The sequence below is a fragment of the Solenopsis invicta genome, chromosome 5, assembly GCF_016802725.1.
Source record: "Solenopsis invicta isolate M01_SB chromosome 5, UNIL_Sinv_3.0, whole genome shotgun sequence".
Lineage (NCBI taxonomy): Eukaryota > Metazoa > Arthropoda > Insecta > Hymenoptera > Formicidae > Solenopsis > Solenopsis invicta.
Window position 1 is genome coordinate 11,483,578 of NC_052668.1, and position 25,296 is coordinate 11,508,873.

A 25,296-nucleotide genomic window follows, 5' to 3' on the forward strand; every position below is an offset into this window, starting at 1 on the left:
ATCATCCGATAAGAAAGATTGCGAAGGCGTTCGCAAAAGTCGCGCGTTTCGAAGTTTCTACCCGCCGACGATAAATGCTGACATTTATTCTAACGTTTCGACATCAGACTCGAAGAAAACGTGTAACACCGTTTTCATCGTTGGACGATGGCGATGTCGCGAAAGAGAAAAGGCGTTTCGCATTCACGGCTCGTATAATTCGGTCTGTTACGGCCGCGCGGGACGTGCGTCCCTCGAGAGACGCGGAAGCCGGCGGAAGGACGTCGAGGCGACAAAATGTCCACGTAAGGCGATCACGAGCAGCCTCTCCTGGCGATCGTAAATGTTCGCGGGCGCTGCACGGCGGCGACGCGGGACGGACGGCTTCGGAGATGGGCGGCATCGCCCTTGAGAGAATCGGAGACCGGCTTCCTCGAGTCGACCTCGGGCGGGACGGATCCGTTGCGAGCTAATTAGCAAAATAAGAGAAACCATCGTCGCGAGATACACGGCGTCCGTCGTGTCGACCGCGTAGGCATGAGGGGATCTCACGCTGCGAGACCTTCCACGATCCGATCATCGATCTGTGATTTATCGCGCGGTACCGCGGACGTACGTGGCTCCTCGCGTCGTTCTCGCGTGCGGCTCCCGAGCGTGGCAAGTAATTAATACCGGCCGTGTACTTGACGATAAATATAGTTCGATCTGATGCCGATTGCGCTCACCGCACGACGAAGATGAGACAGGAGGAACGTCCTGGAGAGGACACTTCTCCTTCGAAATGTCTGGGAACGAAGTTCTGGAATCTCGTAGGAATACTAAGAGTAATTCTAATCGGTTCGCGAAGGGACGCAGGGATCGTTTTTCATCTCGCTTGACGATTTCTCGTCGCGACACGAACACGATCGTGTGCAGGGTACAACAGCAAAAAGAACGCTGCGATCTACATATATGGTCAATTTTACGTAGTACCGTAGCAGCCTGCGGTATGCCAATAATTAAAAATCGATAATTAGTCCCGAGTTAACGTACGAGGTACGCGAACTTCGTTCGGACATTTAATCACTGCGTTACTGGTTCGGATAATTCTACAAGCAGGACTGGAAGACGAGCTTCTGTTCGATGCTTCTCCGCCATGTAAGGAGACTTCTTAATGTTTGCGAAATATTCATAAGGCTTGCGAAACATCTCGTGTATAAGCGTTATCGTTAATGGTTATCAGTCAGCTAAAGCGGCGGAAGGAACTGAAAAGTTTCTACGGAAAAAACGTTAATAGCACGTTATTAAATCCCGCAAGAAGCGACGCGGGAGATCTCATCAGGAGCCGTCTAAACGCGAGGTCGATCCGCGCGGTGTGATACACGCGGGCGCAGAAAAACTTCCATTACGTATATAGAGGAGGGTAATCCGGAACGTCCAGTTTGGCGTCGTGATTGGAAGTCCGCGCGGGCAGCGACGCGACGGACGTCTTGATTTCAATATAACAACTTCGCCACCGATCGCTATCACTTTTTGCTCGGCTTTTTGGGCTTCTTGCGCGACACGCGCGCACGCGTTCGGTCGCATTGCGAATATCGTTGGCGGACACCAAAGTGAATAATCTCCTCCTCCTCCCCTTGCCATCCCTTGGCTGGCTAGCGACGCCGGTTACAACGACCCCGCCGGGGGACTTTCAGTCAAGTGAGATTGCACCTTGCACGCGGGGCCACTCTCTAGACGAGAAGCTCGCGCGTTTTCTCTTACCCTCGCGGTTATTCATGAATGCGTCCCGTCGATTAATCAAGGGAGCGCGTAATTGCGAACACGCGTCATACGTCGCTCGCGGACCAGACGACCGTGACATCGGGACGTCTTTTTACGCGCCCTCGATTGGGAGGCGAGAGAGGATACTCCCTCGTTGGAAATTTACGGTATACGCCGCGTCGCGTCCGTCGTGTTCGCGTCGAGAGACCGCGGTGGGGTAATAACGAAAAACTGGCGCTGTTTAATGACGAGCAATTTGTTTCCTACATTAGATCACTCCGTGAAGACACGCGTTTCTGCCCGTGTGTACATAAATTGCGGGTATGCTTACGAATGAGACAGGTAATGAAGAAGAATAATTAGTCAGCATCACGTTTCTGCGACCACGTTAGAATGGCACCACGCGCAGAGAGCGGAGAGGCAGCAGCAGGCGCGTATACTTTAGAGAAATGATCATCGGGGATGATTTATGAATTGTTTCGTGCACGAGTAATTGTCGGTCAACCTAACGGAAGATCACTCGCGCTCTTCGTTTTCCCGTCCGCATTTAGACAATTAACGTTCTCCACATTTGTACGATTTATGCTCCCGTCGCGTATTCAATGTGTACATATGTACGTGCAGCAGCGCCGTCGCGGGATGCGAATTTCTATTAACGCGCGATCATCAGCGCGCGTTCGCCCCGCCAACGGGATATTTCTCTGCGACACGACGACTTCATTTCAATATATCCTCCCGGCACCAATTAGAAGCTTCGCTTCGATTTCTCATAGCTAATACCGCTGCCTACACGCCACGCATATACACGCACGCGTACGTACATACATATGTCGACTCGTAGTGGCAATTGTAGCCTCTGGAGCATTATCGAAGAGAAATAAATAGCATCCTGCTACTGCGATTGCATGAGCATCCTCGATCTTCGTGTTCGTCATCGTCGTCGTCGTCGTCGTCGTTGCCACGATACGTGCGTCGTGCATGTGAGGACGACCCAGATGAAAACAGGACAGGATCAACAACTACAGGACAGAGATAGAACGAAAGAGAGACGAGGAAGAGAGACGTGGAGACAAGTGGGGGAACGGGAGTCAAGGAACTAGAAATGAATTCCATTTGTACGATTGGGAGGGGAGGACCGTGAAGTGGAATAGTGCGGGATGACGGAGGAGGACGGAGCAAGAGCAACTGGCACGAAAGAGCAAAGGGTAGGAAGGGTGGAATAGAAATTCGCGGGGAACACATGGAGGAAGAAAAGTACTTGGAGATAATTTCGCAAAAAAAATTGTGTACGTTGTACACGTCTACTCGTATTGTTTAGGATTGCATAAGGAAGGAAACTGTGGGCGGGATTATCCTGACTGCTTCGCACTGTCAATACGTAGAAGTCAGTATGCAAGAGATATCGCGGGTGCATCGCGCACGTACATACGTTCACGCACGCTGCGGCGTTCGCGCCAACACGCATGCCACGAAAGCAGGATATGCTGATCGGTAAACATTGACCGCTACCTTCGCCATCCGAGACTACTTGTCGATGCAAAAAAGGAAAGGTGGCGGTTTGCCGCAATAACGTCCAGTCATAACGCAACACGGCGCAACGCCGCGTTTGATTTCTCCTCGCGCGTTTGATTTCTCCTCGCGCGTTTCGATGTATCCAGACATTATGACTTTGTTGATATTGAGCATCGTCGTCTCAAATTTGGAATCCGCCGACCACCGAGAGATCTCTCGTAGAAATCTGACGGAACGTCTCGTTTTAATCGTGCCATTCGTGCGGAGAACGCATAAGGGCGAGAATCAGTAATGAGTGCGTTACGGGTTTCTTCCCTGCCCCGGCATCGCCAGCAAAAACTCGCTCTCGATTCGATCCACGTTGCCGGAGGACGAAGGATGCGAGGAGGAGGTCGGGAGAATCCCAGCGCTGGACCGGCGATCTTCGCGAATTAATCAAATACGCGAGCGATTTGTCTTCGTTACACCCACGTGGACACCCCGAGGGGACGCGTGTGTAACTAGGGTGACGAAGCCGAACAACCGACATCGACGGGAGAAAAACGTCATCGCGCTACATGTGCACCTTGCAGATGAATATTCTGAATAAAAATAATGCTCCGCGTGACGAAAGCAGCGCCGCGAACTTTACGTACAAATTTTCCGCGCACAGAAAGTGCCACTCTCCTGTTAAGAAAAGCGATTATTAAATTGTTAATTTTCTTCTTTTAACGATTATCTTTGTAAAGAGTATTTTCTTAACAATAATCTTAAAATTTATCACTTGTTAAAGCAAATAATATATTTACTTAAAATAAACTTTTATGTATCGGGGAAAAATATAATTTGAATTAATTGAATCTTACTTATTTCAAATACTTCATCATAAGTTCATCATAAGAGAAGAGCATCAAATTTATTTAAAATATAATTTCAGTTTCAACTCCTTTTTTAGTATATAAGCAATAATACATTTTTCTAAAATTTACGATAAGTATATTTTGACAATTGTGAGAAATATTCTTAGCTAAAGGATAATCGTTACTTATGCGAGAGAAAAAGTAAATTGCATAAACGGTTTTCTTAGCAATAGAATTGATATTTCTCCATGTGCAGCCTCGTTAATTTTAAATTTTGCTATAAAACATGACAAAATACAGCAGAGTATCATCTAAATTCGCATTATTTTTATACAAGTCTCGCTACATCAAATTTTAACTCTTAGTATAATTGACAAATTTGTATCAATTTGTTCAAGATTTACTTTATTAATTATAACAAATGATACTATTGGAATGCAATGAATCGATGATTTTTTGTGACTCTTTGCGCAGAGTAAAAATCCGATCCGCAATACTTTGTATTCGTAGGAAGAACAGGCGATTTGCGCGCTTTGATTTTATTATGTCTGAAGATTTATTGCCAAATATGCATATCTTAATGGCTAGCTTTCTTGCCGCGGCGCAGCGGCGGCGGCGGCGGCGGCGGCTTATACGGCGGGAAGGGACACACAGATTTGTCCGGCGTGTCATACCCTTCCGAAGTCGCGCGTCGAAATCCTTTTGCACGGGCAGGATACTCGAGCGGTATCTCGGCGTATCGGGATGCGGAGTAAATCGTAATTATATACGGGGAGTAGTACAGGATCGACGGACCCTCCTCTCGCGGCGGAGAGCCCGTGGAAAAAGATCACGCGGACGTTTAATAACACGGGTACCGAATGCTGATGGGTAGAGGTATCGCGGTGGATATAAAACGCGTACGTCTTCCAGACCAGTCTCGCGGTACCAACGCATTCGCGTAATTACACGCGCGCCGCCGCGCGTATACGTTCACGCAAGAGCGCGGTGTTTCAATCCTTCGCACATACATTTCACGAATGAGCCGATCCGAGCGAAGTATGCGCCTACCCATCGCGGACACACGTACGCGTGTCCTGTCCGCGTGCGAGTGCATGCCCGCGCGTATACTTACACAGGAGGTGTCTGACCGGACAATCTTTCGGATATTATGAAACGAGCTGAAGATGATGAGGATTGTATCAATGTCTCGACGTGTAAATGCTCGCGGAATTATTTAGCGTTGAGAATTAAGCAACTTTTTTCGCGGATCAGACCTCGTCATGATTTTGTTTTCATTCTCGAACAAAATATGAAATGTTCCCCCAAAGTGCCCGGGCACCGCGCGCGCCGACCGAGGCGCGTTTTCGTACGCGTCACTTTATATTCGCGTGTGCGTATGCGTGCGCGTGGATACGTCTTCCACACTGTCGCGTGCGTCGACCGGTAAGGGGAAACGAGAAAGGGGGGGGGGGAGGATGAACGAGTTGGATCGAGTATAAATAGCGGTCTATAAATTATGCCATCCACGTACGCGACCGAGTACCATCTTTAAGGCACTGGTCGAACGGTCGATGTCACCCGATGTCACCGATGACGTTCGATATAGACGACACGGAGATCGTCGAAGACGAAGACGGCGACGCAGATGGAAATTCATTACCGTGGAAATGGAAAGACGGCTATCTCTCAAACCGACTCGCCGAGACGATAACGTTTCCCCGTCCACCCGGTTTTTCCTGCTGCACCACGGAGAAAAACTTGATCGGGATCGACGGAAGACGCGGCACGTCGTCACGGTATAGATCCCCCGGCCTGCGGAGGATTTGTCGAAACGCATCTAGGAAGGACATATTCCGGATCCGAGTGACCGCGGTTCCCGTATTGGGCCTTACCACGCGCGACCGACCGACCGACCGATCGATCGATCGATCGATCGGGGCAATTATCGGTACGCGTGCTGGTGCGTGCCTTACCTGCGTGTATGTACGTGTACGACGGCATACGTCTGTAATTGGATGTGGCCGCGCGACGTGTTTCCGCGGCGCGACGTCGGATAACGCAGAAAGGTCCAAACGGCCGTAATGAATTGCCGTTGAACCGGATTTCATACATCATTAATAAAACGGTTAATTGCCGATTGCGAAAAGTAAACTGAAGGGGACGCTTTTTCATCAATTTGATTAAGATCCTTTTTACGTCGGAACGACGTGCGTTAACGATCCGCCTTTGACTCGGTACTGACAAACTAATGATTTTGAGAGAGAGGGGTCCGTCTGAAATAAGCTGTCCAATTATACGGCATCATCTATCAAGCGGCGAATCGGGGACACGTCTCGGCGCGACGTGCGTTAGATCTAAAACGGATCGTCGGGTATTTCTCGCCGTTGAACAGCGCGCGCGTGCGATAATGCCGATTTGATTTCCCCCGCGAAAGCTCGTAGGATCCTCACGGTTCTCGAAGAGATACGCGTGGGCGTGCTGACCGCCAACGGCACTCGTTATACCGAGAAAACGCGCGGGCTCGCGCCGCTTGAATCGTTCATCACGGAATTGCATCTGCCAGCGGTAATGACCGGCCAATTTGGCTATTAATTGATTCCGTGGCAGCGGGACCGGGCGGTACCGGCCGGCTGCTCGCGCGAGGAGGTCGAGCCGGGTCGATGTCGTGGAATCGATAAACCGCCATCATTCATCCGTCGACTCGCTCCTTCGTACGCTTACATGCGTGTACGGAGCCCACATGTGCCCGCCGTTTGTTCTCGCCGAACGATCGACCGACTCGATCGTACCGTCGTCGTACAAAGTTACGTCAGGCCGCCGGGCCACCTTGGCCGTTCGTGTGCGCGACCATCGCCGAAGATCTACCGTGAGATCGTGCCGCCGATCGGACACGATCCTTCGAGCGCAACGCTCCCCGATCGTAACCGTGACGAATGAGATCTTAGCGACGCGCGCGACAGCTCTCGCCTGAAGGTTCTACTTAGCGGGGCCCCTCGACTAGCCAGCTTTTACGGCGGGCCCGGCGTGCCGCCGTAATTTTACTGGAGAACAATTTTGTCTCCTTTTTTGTTTCTTAAACAAGTAGCGATGACAAAGGACGCGCGTAGCAAATTTTATTTTGTTTCTCTAATTTCCAATATTTTCTTATTTTAAGTTAAACTGTAACACGCGCAGCGATAAAATGTTGTTGCTAGCACAGATCGGTATCGCGTTCTCCAACCAATGTTCTTCTGTAATATCGTGTTTGCACGCGAGAGATCTTTAAAGTCACGCCGAGTATTTTTCTGATCGTCGAACGTGTATAGTATATCGTTTAGCTCGTTGAAGATCGTTGATGTCGTAAAAGCAAATCGATTTGACATCTTCGTTAGAACTTTGTATAGAATCGACAGACGAGAAACTGACTTTAACTAGTCGATCTCGCGGTTTAACCGCGAACGCGATACGTAAGTATCGTGATTTAATAGCAACTCACGTCGATCAATTTAACGTCTGATGAACCAGAGGCCATTATGAAAACTAAGATGCGATAATGCAAATCTCCATGCAAATGCAACCGGAAACTCAACTACTTTTTGATACCTGCGTCATAATTTATCGAGATTATTCCGGTGTAACTGTTTTAATTAGTCCCCGCTGAACGACGAGACTTATTATGAATAAATTAACGCAATATGTGTTTCTCTTCTCTCGTTTGAGGCTATTTCCTCCCTCCCCTTTACTTATATCTGATGCATGTATATCTGTATACATTATTTAAATTATGTATTCTGCATTTCCAGGCGAACGATCAAGCAGGTTTTATCTGGCAAGAGAGGAAGCTGATCTCTCGCTGGATCCCAACACGGGGATGCTGAGGATTCGACAGCCGCTCGATCGGGAATCACGTGACAAATACGTTCTCAGCATCGAGGCACATAATAGCGGCTCCGTTGGATATTGCCAGGTAAATTGCGCATCCTGATAATCATCGTATCTCGGTATTAACTCACCGTAATCATAGCCGTTTATCCGTGTTCTCGATATATTTATCCTGAATACACATATAATAATCCCGAAGCGTGCGAAAAGTCTGCGCTACGATTTTTTGCGTTCCCACCGACATTATTATATTAATATTCAGTGAGCGACGCGCGCGTGATCGTTAGCGAATTAGTATCGTATTTTGAAAGACGCGGAGTTTAGATTCCATCGTTTTACCAGTTTTGCATTAACGAGACACAAACAGCGCTTGTCACTAGCAGCGCATGCCGCCGCGCCGCGTTGCGCCGTGAAGGACCACATTGCCAAGTTAATCGCAGCGCTTTATACGCGACATCCGTCCGTGTTTTTTTTTTCGTTACAGATGGAAGTGATCGTGGAGGACGTGAACGACAACCCACCGTCATTTCGCACGAGCACCGTTCGCATCTCGGTGCCGGAATCGCACCCTCTTCACGAGCCTCTGTACGTAGCGCACGCTACCGATCCCGACATCACGCCGTCGCTGCCGATACGCTACGTTCTCGGTCAGAACGGCAACAATCTGTTCAGGATAAACGTGCAAACCGGCGAGCTCTATTTAACGAAGCGATTGGATTACGAGACCCAGCAGAGGCACGGCCTCCTGATAACTGCCCTGGACGGCACCGGGCTCTCGTCTAACCTCAGCCTGAGCGTCGAGGTGCAGGACGTGAATGACAACCCCCCAGTGTTCGAGAGGAACGAGTATCACGTGGAGGTTCCCGAAGGCGCCAGGCTTGATTCCCAGGTGAGAAAAATCTTCATTACACGCCCGTCACGCGAGCATTTGTTTGTCGAGAGGATGCGGTAGGGTTCTTCGAAAAAAGAAGCGGCTGAAGCGAGCGACAGCGGGAGAGAGAGAGAGAGAGAGAGAGAGAGAGAGAGAGAGAGAGAACGAGAGAGTGGGAGAGGTAGAATCTCTGAATCGAATGGTAGAGGCGGTAGAAGTTAACAACCTCTCTCTTCGGCCTTTCTTCCGCTCTTCATCGGTATCTCTTCGCGGCCGAAGTGATCGTTCCCTTTTTCCCCTGACCGGATTCTTTTTGCTCCCGTGTGCGTCAAAACGTACTTCTCCCGTCTCTTGGGATGCGTAATTTTATCCGGGACAACCAGGAAGAACGCGCCTGTGAACCCATTGCCCCCTCTCGTATCGTGAGGCGTACGCCACACCAGCTACCAGTCGTCTACTCTCCCCTTCCGGGTAGCTTCTCTCGAACGAGAAAGGAGCAGGAGAAGCGAGAGGAGGAGAAGAAGAAGACGTTGACTCGCGGAGTTCACCTTGTAGGCAAAGAGAGAATTAGCCCCGCGCTAAGAACAGAATTAACCGGATGTTGCATCACGCTGCAGCGAGATTAGACGATGTTACCTCGCTGTGGTTGCTCGACGGACCAGTTCGAAGCTGGGAGATGGATAGGGAATGCCCGATAATCTGATATCCAGACGCGGCATGTTGCCGCGGTTGATATCGATTGCGAACAGCCACGAGAGAGAGAGAGAGAGAGAGAGAGAGAGAGAGAGAGAGAGGGAGGGAGAGAGAAAGAGAGAGAGAGAGAGAGGTTTAGGATTGATAGGTAACAACCGATAGGCCAGGAGAAACGCCACACAGTCGATCATTTCGCGAGTAACTTCCTGAGTGATTACGCAACGGGGGAAGATCTATCATGTTATATATGGTTACATCGAATATAGCAGTATTTCGATTGTATTTGAGAAATTTGAATTTTTACGTTATTTGACTCTATTCGCAAATCTTCCTCGATCTTCGTTGTCCGGGAGAACGTCCGGAGCAAATCCAAAACGATACTTGTGTACCTTGGAGACTCGGAGACGCGGGTCCATCCGCGAAGATCGCCAAGGGCAACGTGCATCATTCCCCCTGTAATTATCTACACATATCAGTCATTATCCAACAAAAAAATCGAAATAAGGGCGAGCATGGGTCGATGGCGAGGTTTTGTGACGAGAGACCGCGTCGACGAGAAGGAGAGTCATTAGCTGCGAAACTCACGAGAACCGGGTCGTCGTTGGCACGCGGCTGATAGGTCCGACGCTTCTTCGTGGCGATGGTAGTCGCGTACGAAGCGAACGTAATCCCGAATACGAGGATACCGATGACGAATGGCAGTGAGATTTTCGCCACGAGATACACCCGTTAAACGACGTCGCATTTTTAATACAACGTACAGGCGGGTACGTCGCGGTAGTTCGCGCTTCCCCCTTCCTTCTCTCTCTCTCTCTCTCTCTCTCTCTCTCTGTCTCTTTTTCGTCCAACTCGTCTCTTTCTCTTCCTCTTCCTTCTTCCCTCATCGCCACTCGATCTTCCGCTCCATCTTCCTCCTGGTGTACCGGGTACTATAAATCGGTGGTATCTATCGGCGAAACAGATCTGTGAGCTGTCGGTGGTATCCGGACAATATCTCAACCGCTAGTGTATGTTAAAGATAAAATGAGACGGAACGATCTGGACGAGAAAACGAGATAGATATGGAGGCGACAGGGAGGAAATAGCTGGAGCGAGAGAGTAACTTGGCAGAACGTAACCCTTCACCCACCGTGAACTAATAACGTACAGTTAAACACATTACTGCCTGCTCTCATGTCAGGTTCCTCATCTAATGATAACCTGCATCCCCCCTCCCTCTCCTGGTCCTCCGCGAAGACGACCCGGTTGCGGCATCTCTCTCATCCTCCTTCTCCCTCTTTCTCCATTCCCACCTCTTTCCCTTCGTCTTCTACCACCATCCATCATTCGTAAGCCGCGGGTTCATGCGCGAGACACGACCTTATACACTCCCGATCCTGCACTTTTTCTTCCTCTTCTTTTTCCTCCAACCTTCGCAATTCACCATCCTCCCGCGCTGGAAAACATCGCCTGGTCCGAACGTGTTTAGGGTACGCGGTCTTTAGATGCGTTTAATTAATACGGAACGACCGGATCGACTGGTCCCGACGCCGCCTCTCTTTCTCTCTCTTTTACTCCTTTTCTTACTCTCTCGCAAGATCGCGAGAAATGTCTACGGATGATGCGATTGCTCTTGTTTCGAATCTCATCGTGGTTCTATTCGTTTGGAGCTTTAACGTTCCATCATGCTTGTTTTGATGTTTCAAACATTTTTATTAAACGTTATAAAGTCGTCGCCGCGCTTGTGTGCATGCGCGATTCAACGATCGCAAAATCAGATTAGCGAATCCATTGAATGGTTATATCAAACGCACTGGTTATATTGTGGATCAACTGAATTCTTCACTTGCAGATTCTTCAGGTAACAGCAGTGGATCTGGACACGGGAAATAACGCGAGGCTGAGCTATCGTCTGCACGGGTCGACCGCTTTTCGCATCAATCCTATTACCGGCTGGATCTACCTAGCGCAGAGCTTGGACCGCGAGACTCTCGATCGGCACGCTTTGACGGTTTTCGCGACCGACAACGGATCGCCCGCGGCGACCGCGAGTGCGACCGTGCTGGTGATGGTCCTGGACGACAACGACAACGATCCGCGTTTCGAGAAGGACTTTTACGCGTTCGAGCTGCTCGAGAATCTACCCTCGGGCACTCTGGTCGGACGCGTGAGCGCCATCGATCCCGATATCGGCAAGAACTCGCTCCTCAGATACGCGGTGGTCCAAACCAACAGCAGCTTCGCCGTTGATCCCGACACAGGTAAGAGGCTATCTTCTCATCTTATTTTCCTGTTTTTCGTTCTCCTCGTTCCGTTTGCACTTCGTTTTGCGTCGCGTCGCCCCGTCAAACGCCACGAGAAGTGTATAAGGTTCGTAACGACGCTCGAGTGTTTGTAAAGTCAGCTCGGGTCCGTGCTTCGAGGATCGAGCCGGAGATGCCCACGCAGCTCGAAAACTCACGGAGAAAAATATTGGCGAATCGTTTCCACGAGTTTCGCCGAGTTTCGGCTCGCGGCAGCGTACATCCTCGAGTTGCTTGCGAACGTGTAATTCGAGAATTCGTTGAACAGACCTGGCAAAAGAATCGCATTATTCTCTCCGCTTCGACCGGCTCGTTCTCCGACAAGTTAAATTCACACCGGAGTTACGGTCGTGCTACTCGACAAGCGTGAATAAGAGATGTACTACAAAGAGAAACTTCCTGATTCGGTGGACGGTCCCCTCGGTGCTTCTCGGGGCTACGGGTGACAGTGATCGATTCGCAGCGATTAACATTTTGGTTGTACGTTTGGAATTTCTTCCTTCGCCGTGACGCTTTGCCTTGCATTATTGTCATACTCACGACGCAGCAGTATATTTCAATGCGGCCGCAGGAATGCGTCACGCCGCGCGAAACGGAAGCGATCCGTGCGCCGTGGTCGATATAATACAATTCATCGTCGAAATCGAAATTAATCTTTCACGCGTTTCGCTTCTCTAAATTATATACCTGCCCTTCGTCCCGAAGTGTTATCACGAACGTAATTGTACTCCGCGCCTGCCACGGATTCTTCTATTTCCGCCAGATATTCAATCTCATTCATCGGTTTATAATCGCCTAGACGATCCCTTCGATTCGCGATCTCTTTCTTATTCACTCTTCGCCGCTGACTTCTATATCGCAGCTCTTCTCGCGTCCTCGCACACAGCGCGAAGTGTGGCAGCCCGCGGTTACTTCCTGTTTAAGACAGGTTCTTAGTCTGTTGAATAAAAATTGAGAACGCGCGCCTTCGCTAGCTTCTTATTAATTCTCCGAGTCTGAATCGCCGTCGTGATGTTACATTCCCTTGTCCCTTTGCTTGTTCCTTTCACAACGATACGATGGATGGAGAGAAACGAACGTTAACGAAAGATCGATTTAGGCGCGAGAGATGGAAGGGGACGCTTACGAGCGGGAAAAGGAGAGACTATTAATGTACTAAATGGCCCCCAGCCGTCAACGCGTGTAATTTACGCGTTGCTCTTGCGTCAACTCTACGGCCCTTTATGCCGCGCCATTGTTGAACGATTTCGTAATCGATGAAAGGGTTCCTCGTACCCGGACAACATCGCTCGGCTTACTAAGTCTCTCTCAGACTATATTTCGAAATCCTAATATTTCATTGCTTTAAACTGGAGGCGTGCAAATCAAGCAAGCATTTGCGAGGTTCGATCAAATGTTGAAAAATAGAAGTGAAAATTTATAACACTTGATTCGAATAAGGCCCAGCATGAAATAAGGCCCATTTTTAAATATACTTATAAAATGCGTTTTATGCTTGTAAAATATACTTGAAAGATGAGTCATAGGAAGTAAATAAAGAGAGACTAGAGAATTAAAACTGACAACACGTTTATTTAATGGAACAAAAACTTGTGACAAAGTGGGTAAATGAGCTGTTTTTATAATAATTTGCTGCAAAGTTTATTAAATGGTACATTTTTTTATGATTTATTTCAACATGTATTATTCAACTTCCTAACTATAGAAAAAACAGATATTTTTTTAAATAAATATACTTTTTTACAAATATATTTATTAAACAAGATCCACAGGTTTACTATTATTGCCGTTGTCATTTGTTTGTTACGCGGCATGCAACACAGGATAATAATTTTCAGTGTTGCTATTTTTGAGAAACTAAAATTGCACTCAACCTGCACTCAAGAATTTGCAAAAGTTAAAAAAATCAATCATAGATAAAATTAAAGATAATTGATGTTTAACATCAATTATCAGAATGGACTTTGAGGGATTTTATTTCTGTGATTGATAATCACTTAAAAAATAATTTGGAAGATAACGTTAAGCTTTAAAACAATTAGACCTTATTCAACCTAGATAACAAATTTGAAATTCTCAAACGGTTTAAATTTGAATCTTTCAGATTCGATTTGATCTCAAGTCAGGCTATACGCACACTTCTACTTAAAACTATACATTGTAGCACGATTGTTAAATAAATCGGACATTTCACAAATACGACCGCCGAGGTTTAAGCTTACGATGTCGCTCAATGGCGATTTACCAAATTACCAGGCCGAAGTAACAAGAACGACACGAGGATCGTTTCTTTTTTGCGGGATCTCCGTATAGCTCATTTTAGGTTGCAGCGGTGTGTACGGTTCGTCGGTATTAAAATATAATCCGGTAAGAGTGGCGCTTTCGCCTGGTCGGCGTGTAACGAATCATCAGGAACGGGGCCCGGGGCCCGTCACACGCCGCGAAATACGCGCACACGTATGCGGCGCGGGCTCACACCGCTTGTGCAATGCGCGCAGTTTGATTGGCATGCGACACGGGAGTATTTGTGTACACGCTCTCGGCTCCGAGAGGCCCGGGTCTTTCTCTCTCTCTCTCTCTCTTTCTTTCTTCGTTCTCGCATCTCCGCGCTGCCTGTTTGCAGAGGTGGGACTTCTCGAGTCATCCCGGTCGGCGCGGCGCGGCGCGGCGGCGCGCGGATGGAGAGGACCGAGAGGCAGAAAAAAAGATGAGGGCTAACGACAGCCAAGAGGGGGGTGGGGGCGATCGCGCTGCCGGAAGTATCAGCTGTCTTGTCGTACGAGTACTTCTATATTAATCCCCGCTGCATGCAGCGCGACTGCACATTGTCCGGTCAACGGACCTGCAGCGGAGTGAGTTGAAATTTCGCCCGGCCATTGTCCTTCGATCGGCTCTAACCGCGAGATCTCCCATTGAGAAAAGCCCTCGAGCGGCGGAGCTCCTTCGCTCCTTCCGCGTAGGTCGCCCCCGTAACACTCGCTTAATGGCGCCCTTTTCTCCATTCATCCAATTAAGGGGATCCCTCGCGTGTTGGCTTACAATGTCGGGAGATCGACCGGCGGTGATTTATGGAATGGCACGCCCTTGTTCGCGATGAAACGCGACGAGAAGTAAGGGAATATTCAATTGTCAGTGCAACTCGACCGGTTCCTAATATGTACCGTGAGTGTGATCAGGGGGGCCGTTAGCAGTCGCGATGCAGTCCCCCCTCCTCCACGTCGCCTCCTCGTGATATTCGTCGGAATTGTTCGAGTCCTCAGCGTTCCTCGCGCCTCTCTTTCCCGCGACGCACGGCGTTCGCGCGTGAAATTCTCCCGCGATGCGTCTCCTGCATTTCAAGCCGTTGCGATACCACCGATTATCGCGAGGAATTTCCACGTGACCCACCGTGACCGATCCTCGCGCCTATCGATCGGATACCTGTTGCAGCACGGCCACGTGCCATCCGCGCCACGTGGCACATCGCGTCTACTACGTGCGGGACTACCACGCTCACTCGAGGCATGCGGCTCCGCGATACTGTTGTATGCGGTGTTGTATACGACTCTACCCTGCGCGCTGCTATCTCAGCGGTCATCACTTTGCAGCGCGTTGACTTTGTGCGAGAAAGAGTCGGAGAGAGTGCGTGAAAAAAAAAAAAGAAAAATTCGCTCCGATAATCTCTTCGCTCCGTTTAATACGCTCTACGTATCCATCCGGTGTGCACCGCGTCGTGATGAATGACGATTACGGTCGATTTATATTATAATTAAGTACGTGATATAAAAAATATCACGATCGCATCTCGGATTATTTAGCGATATATTTTCCAGCGGCAAACACGTTTAGCGGCGGCGTTTCCCCGCGGCTTTCCTACGCGTCGATAATTTGGTATGTGGTTTTGCTGCGTCGGTGATCAAATTAAAGATAAGGTTGCTCAGCTAGTCCGCAACTTGGCAACGCGCGCGCGGTTGCAAAGCCGTCGAGCAGGTTCCACGATGCGCACACTTCGATCTAATCCCGGTCCGGAGATTCCTCGCGTCGAGTTTCCTACCGTTTCCATTCGTCGAACGACTGTTTGATTTTCGAGAAACGCAACCTCGACGCTCTCCGTCCGTTCGTTACGAGGACGCGGTCCCTGACTCGTACATCCGATCGCGGCGATGGATTTCCAAATATTGGAAGAGGCACGCGAAGACAAAAAGCCACGTTCCTCTTACGAGAGGATGACGGTGAGACTGGTCGCGCGGTCCCACGGCTAACACGAGAAACGCATTAGCACGCGCCCTACGATATACTTCTTATTGTTGCGCGATGGCATCCCCGGCTAGCCGGCCGGCGCGTTTGCATGTCCCCCGTCGATCGTTTGTCTTGTCGACGATGGAGGAGTACGGCGCGGCGTCGTCCATGCACCACATCGGTGGTTAACGCCGGGTCGCGATGGTTCTCGATTAGGTACGTCGAGAATTTGTGGTGACACGCCACAGGCCTGGCGGGGCCCGGCGGGGCCGGCGCGGCGGCGTCGTCACGGGGGAACGAATTATTATCCCGATCCTTTTCCCAGATCCTGAAATAGTTCTGGCGGCTCTTCGACTAGTCGCTCGCTTAATTATCCATTAATGCACCGACCAGGTGCGTCGAGGTAGAGAGAAACCGGGATCCCTCTTCTGCGCTTTGACTCTACCTCTTCCCTCTTTTACCCTGCTGCCGTGCTCTCGCCCTCTCTCGCACCGCCTTCTCCCGTATTCGTACCCTCCTTGTCGTTCTCTCCACGAGACTCTGCAGACTACTCCCTGCGATACGTAATTATGGCGGACCTCGTTACACGCACGACTACGTATGCCCCTAGTACAATTATTATATGCGAGAAGGAGAGGGCGGCGGGGGGGGGAGGGAGAGGGAGAAAGAGCGAAAGCGGAAACGAAAAATGAAACCACCGATATATCGAGGAATACGAGCAGCCGCGCGCAGATGGGTTCTTATGCACGTACGAGCGACGATTATCCAATTAACCGTTCTCGACGAAGGAAATTGATAAGGTCTGTCTAGACCATGCGATCGACACGAGACACGTCGACGTATTTCGATTTTATATATCGAACGTACGCGTTCTCTCCGCAATCTCCATTGCGGCCGCGCACAGAGCGCTCGAGAGTCGTCGGCACGTAAGATCCATCGAACCCGCAGCCTTTAAGCGTCATCTAATATCAAGACATGCAGACTCCGGTACAGAGAGCTTTTTGTCCCGCGCCCATAAATATTCTCCGGCATCCGCTAATAGACGTTACCCCGCTGCGCTGCGGGGAATTGCTAATAGATCGTTAATAATTCGCTATCTATACCGCCAGCTAAGCTCGACGCTCGCGTCGCTCGTGCAGCGCAATGAAAATTAATTGTTTCTCTCTTTCCCCTTCCCGCTCGGCGATCGCCAGGCAAGATCACCACGCGCGAGCCGCTCGACCGTGAAGCGAAAGGCGTCCACGAGCTGGTCCTGGAGGCGCGGGATCAAGGAATACCGTCGAGGGCCGCCAGAGTGCCTCTGAAGGTCACGGTCCTGGACGTCAACGACAACTCGCCCGAGATCGTCGATCCCCAGAGGGACGTGGTCAGCGTCAGGGAGGAGCAACCGACGGGAACGGAGGTCGCCAGGGTGCGGGCACTGGACACGGATCTCGGCGAAAACGCCTCGGTGACGTACAGCATCTCGAAAGGTAAGGGGGAGGGGGGGATACCTCCCGTTGTACCGTTGAATTTAATGTTGCCTTAATTTATCCCGCGGATGTGTCTTAATCTCGCGGTGGTAGCTATTTCATTCTCAATTACCCGTTCGTCGCTGTGTGCGACCAATCGGTTACGCGCCGCTCGTCTAATTAAGGAAACCGCGCGCTTCTGCCTCGGATATGATTATATCTCGGTAAGAAAATATATAAATTACAATTAGTCCCTCGTGTGTGTATGTGTATGTGTACGCGCGGCCAATAATTGCGCGGCTTCGTTACGAGGGCGCCGGGCTGGGAGTCGGGAATAATAGAGAAATAGCGAGAGAGAGAGAGTACTTACATGCGCCGGAGATTAGACGGCGGACTTGCTCTTTTTTCACCGGCCTGCTTACTCTCGACTCCCGCGGTAGAGCAAGACTTTTTGAGGCTTTAATAACCCAGCAGCACTTACAGAAACAATTATGCACGGTCTTAAAGGCAGTCGCGAGCGTTTTTGCCGGGCGCGTTATCCGCTATAGCGAAACGCTCGCTGCCTGTGAGAAATCGTTACCGCGCGCGCGCGCGCGCTGGTCCACTCCGGCGGCGGCAGTTGCGATCAGAATCGGATTTTCACGATCGCGCGTACCAAACGGCGAGAAAAGAATCTTGATCGCGAGATTAAATCTTAACATCGCATCGCGGGATACACTGTAATACTGTCGGGGAGTGCAACGATGTACCTCAATCCCGTTCACGTCACGAGGCATTTCATCCCGCGCGCTCTATCGCGGCGCCTATTTCGCGTACACGATTCTGCGCTCAGGGTCAACGGTACAGATATCAGAGAGTTTTTCTACGTCGTCGTGCTCTCTCTCTCTTACTCTCCCGCGTTCGTGGCAACAAGAATAATCGTCCGGGAGTAATTTTGTCCGTCCGTCTCTCCGGAGAATATCTCTGTTCGTACAAGCTGACTTCGTTTTTCGCTTTCGCAGACCGAGACTCGGACGGCTACAACGTCTTCACCATCGACCCGATCACCGGCATGATCAGGACCAAGGCCGTGCTCGATCACGAGGAGCGCAACGTGTACCGGGTGTCCGTAAGGGCGACCGATGCCGGTCATCCGCCGCGACACAGCGAGCGCGTGTTGCGAGTCGAAGTTCTGGCACTCGCGGATAACCGGCCGACCTTCACCAGCAGCAGTCTTACCTTTAACGTGAGTACTATTGACCTCGCCACCCGGTAAGATTCATTTTCCCCTCAGATTTGTTTTCTATCCTCGCCGGACACACTCCATAGTTACCTCTTGCAATTATTCATTAGAACATTTATGGTCGTGCTAACATCCCTCCGATGGCATCTCGCCGCCGTTGTTACGTGCGTTTCCTGTGCGGATAGCCTCGCACAATTTATGCCACGTTGGGAATTCTGTAGAAAATGCTACGGGAGATTGAAATTTTATTGCAATCTTATAGCTTAGTCTTCGTTCTTACTACAATCGTTTAATTAAACATTTAACTCTTGCCATTTAATTCCTAGGAAGATATACATCCCAATAACTTAATATTTATCTTTCTTATTAATTAATATATGCGCATAAATGATTTTTTTTTTTAAATATAAGTACTTCCTGGCTTAATTACCAATGGCACTTCTGTGATTTTGAATGACATATAAATTATCTTTTAAAAAAGAGAATATTTTTAGAGTATAAAAAGTAAAGTGGACTGGATTTAATGATGTACACTCGATACATTCAGGTGCGCGAGGATGCAAGTATCGGGCACGCGGTGGGGTCAGTATCGGGGGCGAGTCCCGCGGGTCGCGTGGCCTTCACCTTGGACTCGCTGACGCCGATGAGCGAGTTTCCAGCTTTCGACGTCGACCGCAGCTCGGGCCAGCTGGTGGTCGCCCACTCGCTCGATCGCGAGAATGTGAGCGAGTACCATCTGGAGATCCGTGCGTTGGATACGACCTCGCTCGGGAATCCTCTCGGGAATCCTCAGAGCACCGCCGTTTCCGTGAAGATCATCATAAACGATGCTAACGACAATCCGCCGAGTTGGCCGCAAGATCCGATAATTATTCGCGTGTCCGAAAGAGCAGCGATTGGCTCGACCATTTACAATCTCACTGCCAGCGATCGGGATAGCGGTTTGAATGGCGATCTTAGATACGGTCTCGTAGCCGAGTTCCCACCGAAGGGTTACTTCGCCGTGGACTCTTTAACTGGCGCTTTGACGTTGGCCAAGCAACTGGATAGAGAGGAGAGGACGGAATATGTTTTGATTCTCAAAGCATCGGATCGGGCATCACCGGGAGAGCAATTAGCCGCCATGGTCACCGCAAGAATCATCGTCCTCGATCAGAATGACAACGATCCTGTCTTCATCGCGCCAGAATTCACCAAGCTGAACGTTACATCGAATCTTCCGCCTGGTAAGTGCCGTATCTCGTCAGCTGAGTGTAATGCGCAGATTTATACACCCTAGGATGGAATTGTATGATACGATCAAATTCTTGTTTTCTTATTCTTACTAGGTGCTAGTCTGGTAAGAGTCGTAGCCGTGGACAAGGACTCTGGCGACAACGGTCGGATATCTTATGTGATAACCTCGGGCAACGAGGAGTCGCGGTTCACCGTGGGCTACGACTCGGGCATCGTAAGCCTTGCGAAACCCATCACGAAGCCCGCGAATCTCGAGATTACGGCCAACGATCACGGATCTCCACCTCGCAAGGCCGTGCTGAAGCTGAGTCTGAACCCAGTGGCGGCGGAGGCGAGCGGACCTCCTCGACTGCTGTTGCCTAATCCGATCGCTAGGATTTCCGAGAACCTCCACATCGGGTCGCACGTGGTGAACGTTGCGGGATCAGCAGTTGCGGATCAAGGTAAGACTAAAGATCTCGTCACGCAATGATTTATTATGTATCTTTTCTGTGCTACGTCAGTAATAATCAGTGCTAATTCGTTAGACTAAAGTTCGTCAAGTTATTCATTATTCATTGTGACAACTGTACGGAAAAAATCTAGTATCTAAGTATCTAAAAATTTAGCTAGACACAGATTTGACAATAATTTTAATGGTCCCTCAGATCTGTGTCTAAACTCTTAGATGATTTGGCAAAACTGTTTCCTTTCCTTGTGACTAAACTTTAATAACGAGCAAGATCAAGCAGCCCATTATTAGCTCGAGCAAAGCGACGTAAACGCATGTTCACGGCGTATAATATCGTGAGAAACAAAACGAGCAGTGCAATCGAAACTTATCGCTTCCCAAGGCGTAACGAGGACGCGCGGGAGGACCAAAAAGGAAAGGAGGGTGCTCTTAGGCCTTATTACTCCGTCCTTATTGTTTCGGTGGTGCGTAAAGTCTCGGCCGGTGCAAAAGGGGCTGTCAATTTAACGGTGCGTAGGGCGGCCGCGGTTGAAATTACAGTTTGCCATCACTCGTACTTCTCTCGGGCGTCTCACTCGCATTCTGACGATCGTGATTTCACCTTTCTCTCTCTTCGAACGAGTCTTCGGCGTAGATAGTGTGCATCGGAGTTTGCCGGCCAGCGCACGCCACCTACACGCCACACGCACACACGGTGTGTGCCGCATAATCGCGGCTGCACGCTTGCCGCAGCTAATAGGAAAGTCCTGCTACGAAAATACCTGGAATAATTGCCTCGAATCCGGCCAGTACCGAGCATTATAGTAAATTCAGCGAAATGACACGCGCGGCTCGGACTCTCCCGGGGTCGTCGGTAAAACGCCGTGCCGCACTCGGAGTACCCCGCTGCGGCCGGGCCTCCTTTCGTATACGTGTCTTCTCTTTGCGCGCACGCCTTAAAAAGCGAGTCATCGGCCGAGAAAATTCCGAGATTCGTCCGTCCCGTGGAATATATCATGGTTGCTCATGGAGATACGCGTCTCTTCGGAGGAGAGCCTTTCTCCCTCGGAAAATGCGGTAACGAGCTTTCGGTAACGAGCTCGTACGCATTACTATACGACGAGAGTCGTCGTGTCTTTCGTAGGTTGCGTGGAATCAGCGATCTAACGATGCCACTAATTATCGTCGCGGGAATTCTCGCGAGTGTGTGACCAGACAAGTCCGCGGCGTATATTAGCGGTCGTCCCGCGAGGAGGCGTCCGGAGTCATTCAGGAAAAAAAGAGATGTGTTTCTCGATGGCGCGCCGTTTCCGGAAATTCCCCGATCTGTCCGTGTAATTGTGCCTCGCGTGTTCTAGCCGACGTCTAATGAGAGTTGTCATTACGCGAGGAAATCGGTATACGTGTACACAATAAGCAAAATGTCAATTATCGCGCGAGCATTTGATAAACGCTACGTTTCCTGGATGTGCTCGCTTACACCACCTTGTAACATCTCCACGTGCGCCGCGCCGGTCGCTATACGGCGTACAATTTCGCGCGTCATTTCTCCGCGCTAGATCCGCATACTTGCGCCCAACACGGGAGCGATCCGATGCAGCCTGTTTTCAGTCTGACGAACGCTTAAAGCGCGGTTAAACACCAGCCCCGCTGAAGCCGCCGACGCGGTATCTCCAGTTTCTCGCCGCTTATCTATCATGATACCGGACGAGCGCATTAGCGCGTCTCACGGATGCGCTGAAGGTGCCGCGCGGTCCCTCGGGACCGGCGGCAGCGGCTCGGTAATGCATAGAGGGAGGTTGTTGCGAAATGCGGGAGCGGGCCGGCAGTGAACGCGGGAAAGGCGGGGGGAGGGATTAGAGAGAGGACGAGGCGAAAACAATGGCCGCGTATATCATCGTGCCGCCGGCCTGCCGCGGTACGCATAGGCAAATCACCGGTCTCCAACACCAACACGAGTATCGGTTTCGCGTGTGCACGCACGCATGCACGCACGCACGCACGCACGCACACGACGAGTCGCTACTTACTGGAAACACGACGAAGGATGGCCACGGCACGACACGCGCATACGCACGTTAAAACGCGTCGCTTTGTTCTAAGTTCGCTAAAAATTCGATGAGCATGGGCTAAGCGCGCTGGAATTCGAGAATCGGAAGCATTAAAGTCACCGCGCTCGAATCGGAAAAGTGTATCGAACCGAAATCGCCGTGAATAGAACAATAGTTTCTTTTATCGTTTTGGAGTAAATACGTTCTATGATAAAAATAATGTAGTATCTATTATATGTAAATATATTTTTCGTACGTTACGAAAAATCGAACTTTTTTTTTTCTCAAAATTTATCAAATAAAAACGCAAAGATATAATATTGCTGTGCAGAATAAATAATAACTTACAATAATAAAATAGGGAATAGGTAAAATGATTTTATAAATGAGTTAATTATAAGTGAAAGATACAAAAGTAAGGCACTTGCTGCTACAATGCCTGTAAAAACAGTATGTTTGTAACGCGAAATGTAGGCCGGTATTAATAGTCAAGTTCTTATTTTAAGACTATCTTGAGTAATGTCTTAAAATACTAAGTTCTCTGATTGGTTAAAAACATTTTAAAACGGTTTTAAATAGGAGAATTAATTATGAATATTGGCTGTAAACTGCCTTTCAATGTACACTGTCAGTATTAAAAACGTTTATTTTATAATACTATAGATTTTTAATATTGTACAGTAAAAATATCAAATCAATTTATTGTTTCACATATGAACAAGAATATAAAATCTTGCTCAAAGAATTTAATAATCTTAAATTTCTTTTTATTTTCATAAAAATTTCTTTCTAAGATTACCACATTTTTTCAAGATTTTATTATTTTATCTTACATATATAACAATAAATTGTTCATGTGATATTGATTTTTTCGAGTGTGACAACGAATTTTGGAACGTAGATTAATCGTAAAACAAAAGCACAGTCAATCATAAATAATCATAGAACAGAAAATGAACTAGGTAGAATATAAATTGAATTTGAATAAAAATATACGCAAGAATGAGAAGTTAAGAACGAGTTATAAATAATACTTTTTCTAAATGTTTATTAATAATTTGGTAATGACGTTGAAATAGTAATGGTAAGGCTAGGGTTGGAAAAATCAAATGTCAAAAGATAATGAATTCTCGCTGTGAAACATATGATTAATGTACATGTTTAATCCAATTAATTTGCCCTTATGCCAATAAGGCATAAAGCTTAATTAAAAAGCACCCGTTGAACTTGTTATTGCGCTTCGTATAGGTAACGTCACCTTCAGCATCCCGAGCAACATAGCTTCAAACAAGTTCACCATAACGCCCAATGGTCAAGTCACTCTTCGAAGTCCCCTGGATCGCGAGAAGGTTGCGCGCTACTCGGTGCCCATCATGGCGAGATCTAACAAACTTCTGGACGTCACGATTCTGGAAGTGATCGTGATGGATGAGAACGATAACAGTCCGGAATTTCGACCGGGTTCCTGCTACACTCTCGCCGTGCCGGAAAATCAGGAAACTTCCGCGATTCACACCGTAGCCGCGACCGATCTTGACGGGGGGAAGAACGGCGAGATCTCGTATAGTATCGTAGGTGAGTTCTTCTGCCAGATGCAGCATCTGAATATTCACGTAAATAAAAAAAAATTCGATGCTTAATTTTTGCGTCTTTCATTCCAGGCGGCAACAACGGCGCCAAGTTCATGTTGGATCCGGTCACCGGTGTGTTGTCGATGTCAAATCTGGATCGTGAGACCGTGCCCAAGTACATCCTGACGATTTCGGCCAAGGACAAGGGGAGACCGAGCCGAGAAGCGCGCTGCAATCTCACCGTGATCGTGCTGGACATCAATGACAACGCTCCGACTTTCGTGCAGAACCAGTACACTGGAACCAATTCGCACAACGGTTTCCCCTACGGTTCGTCGAACTATCCGGCGAATTACCATCTCGCGAAGTACGTGACGACCATCTCGGAGGACGTCCCGCCGGACTCGAGCGTGATGTCCGTGAAGGCGACTGATCCGGACCAAAGTGTAAGCGGGAAGATTACGTACGCCATCGCCGAAGAGACTAGCTGGCTCTTCAGGGTCGACAACCTGACCGGCGTCATTACTACAGCTGGGTGAGTGCACACGTCTGTCTCATCGTTTGCTCTTTTTTACGTGTGGCTGCCCTTCTTTTACCCTCTGTCACTGTTGTTGTTTCCTTACCTTCCCTTCTGACCTTTTTCTGTTGCCTTTTTTTCTCTCTTGGATCTCTTCAGTCTCTTTCTCCCCCCCTCCCTCCCCCTCCCCTCACCCTTCTTTCTTCAGACCGCATGTGAGTCTCGCTTCACAATCTCGGCTACCAACCGACTAATTTCATCCTGGCGTTAATTACCGCGACCTTTATTACACATCCGATTAGGATCACCCAGGGGGATATTACGCCGGTAGTATAACGTCGTAAAACGGGAACACACACACACACACACACACACACACACACACACAAACACACACATACATACGCCTCGTATACGCACGGCAACCAGTCGACCAGCAGTGAAAAAAGCTCGACGCTCGAGGGCAGTGGGGGAGGACGGCGAAGCGGCGCGGAGAGACGCGGTCTAGGAACGTCGTAAAATTATAAAGTCAGTCGATGCGCTTCACGAACGACGCACTATGGCCGATTAAACGATTCCGTATGCATAACCCGTCGGTACAACCCGAGATACTACTCCTTCTTCCTTCTTTCCCCCGCGTTTCTCTCTTTCTCTTTTTCCTTTTTTTTATCTATGTCTTGCTCGGCCCTTCGCCGCGCACCGTTCGTCTCTTTCACTCCGTGTGTGTCTCTTACGATTATACACGCGCAATAAACCGATATCTCGAGACGTCGTTAAGGCGAAGACTTTCCGTGGCTTCCGTCCGTCCCACCAAACGGCAAGGTCGTGGTTCGTTAAT

The 25,296-nt window shown here is 49.2% G+C and overlaps 1 protein-coding gene across 1 annotated transcript in view; it reads left to right on the top strand.

The window, feature by feature from the left end:
• Positions 1 to 25,296, top strand: part of LOC105207553 (protein dachsous) — a 350,965-nt gene that overhangs the window by 305,243 nt on the left and 20,426 nt on the right. The window contains exons 4-12 of the mRNA XM_026136311.2: positions 7,838 to 8,001; positions 8,401 to 8,805; positions 11,312 to 11,720; positions 17,174 to 17,452; positions 18,433 to 18,656; positions 19,201 to 19,879; positions 19,982 to 20,332; positions 23,619 to 23,945; positions 24,032 to 24,476. Of these exons, the coding sequence (XP_025992096.2) occupies positions 7,838 to 8,001; positions 8,401 to 8,805; positions 11,312 to 11,720; positions 17,174 to 17,452; positions 18,433 to 18,656; positions 19,201 to 19,879; positions 19,982 to 20,332; positions 23,619 to 23,945; positions 24,032 to 24,476 (3,283 nt within the window). The remainder of the gene's footprint in view (positions 1 to 7,837; positions 8,002 to 8,400; positions 8,806 to 11,311; positions 11,721 to 17,173; positions 17,453 to 18,432; positions 18,657 to 19,200; positions 19,880 to 19,981; positions 20,333 to 23,618; positions 23,946 to 24,031; positions 24,477 to 25,296) is intronic.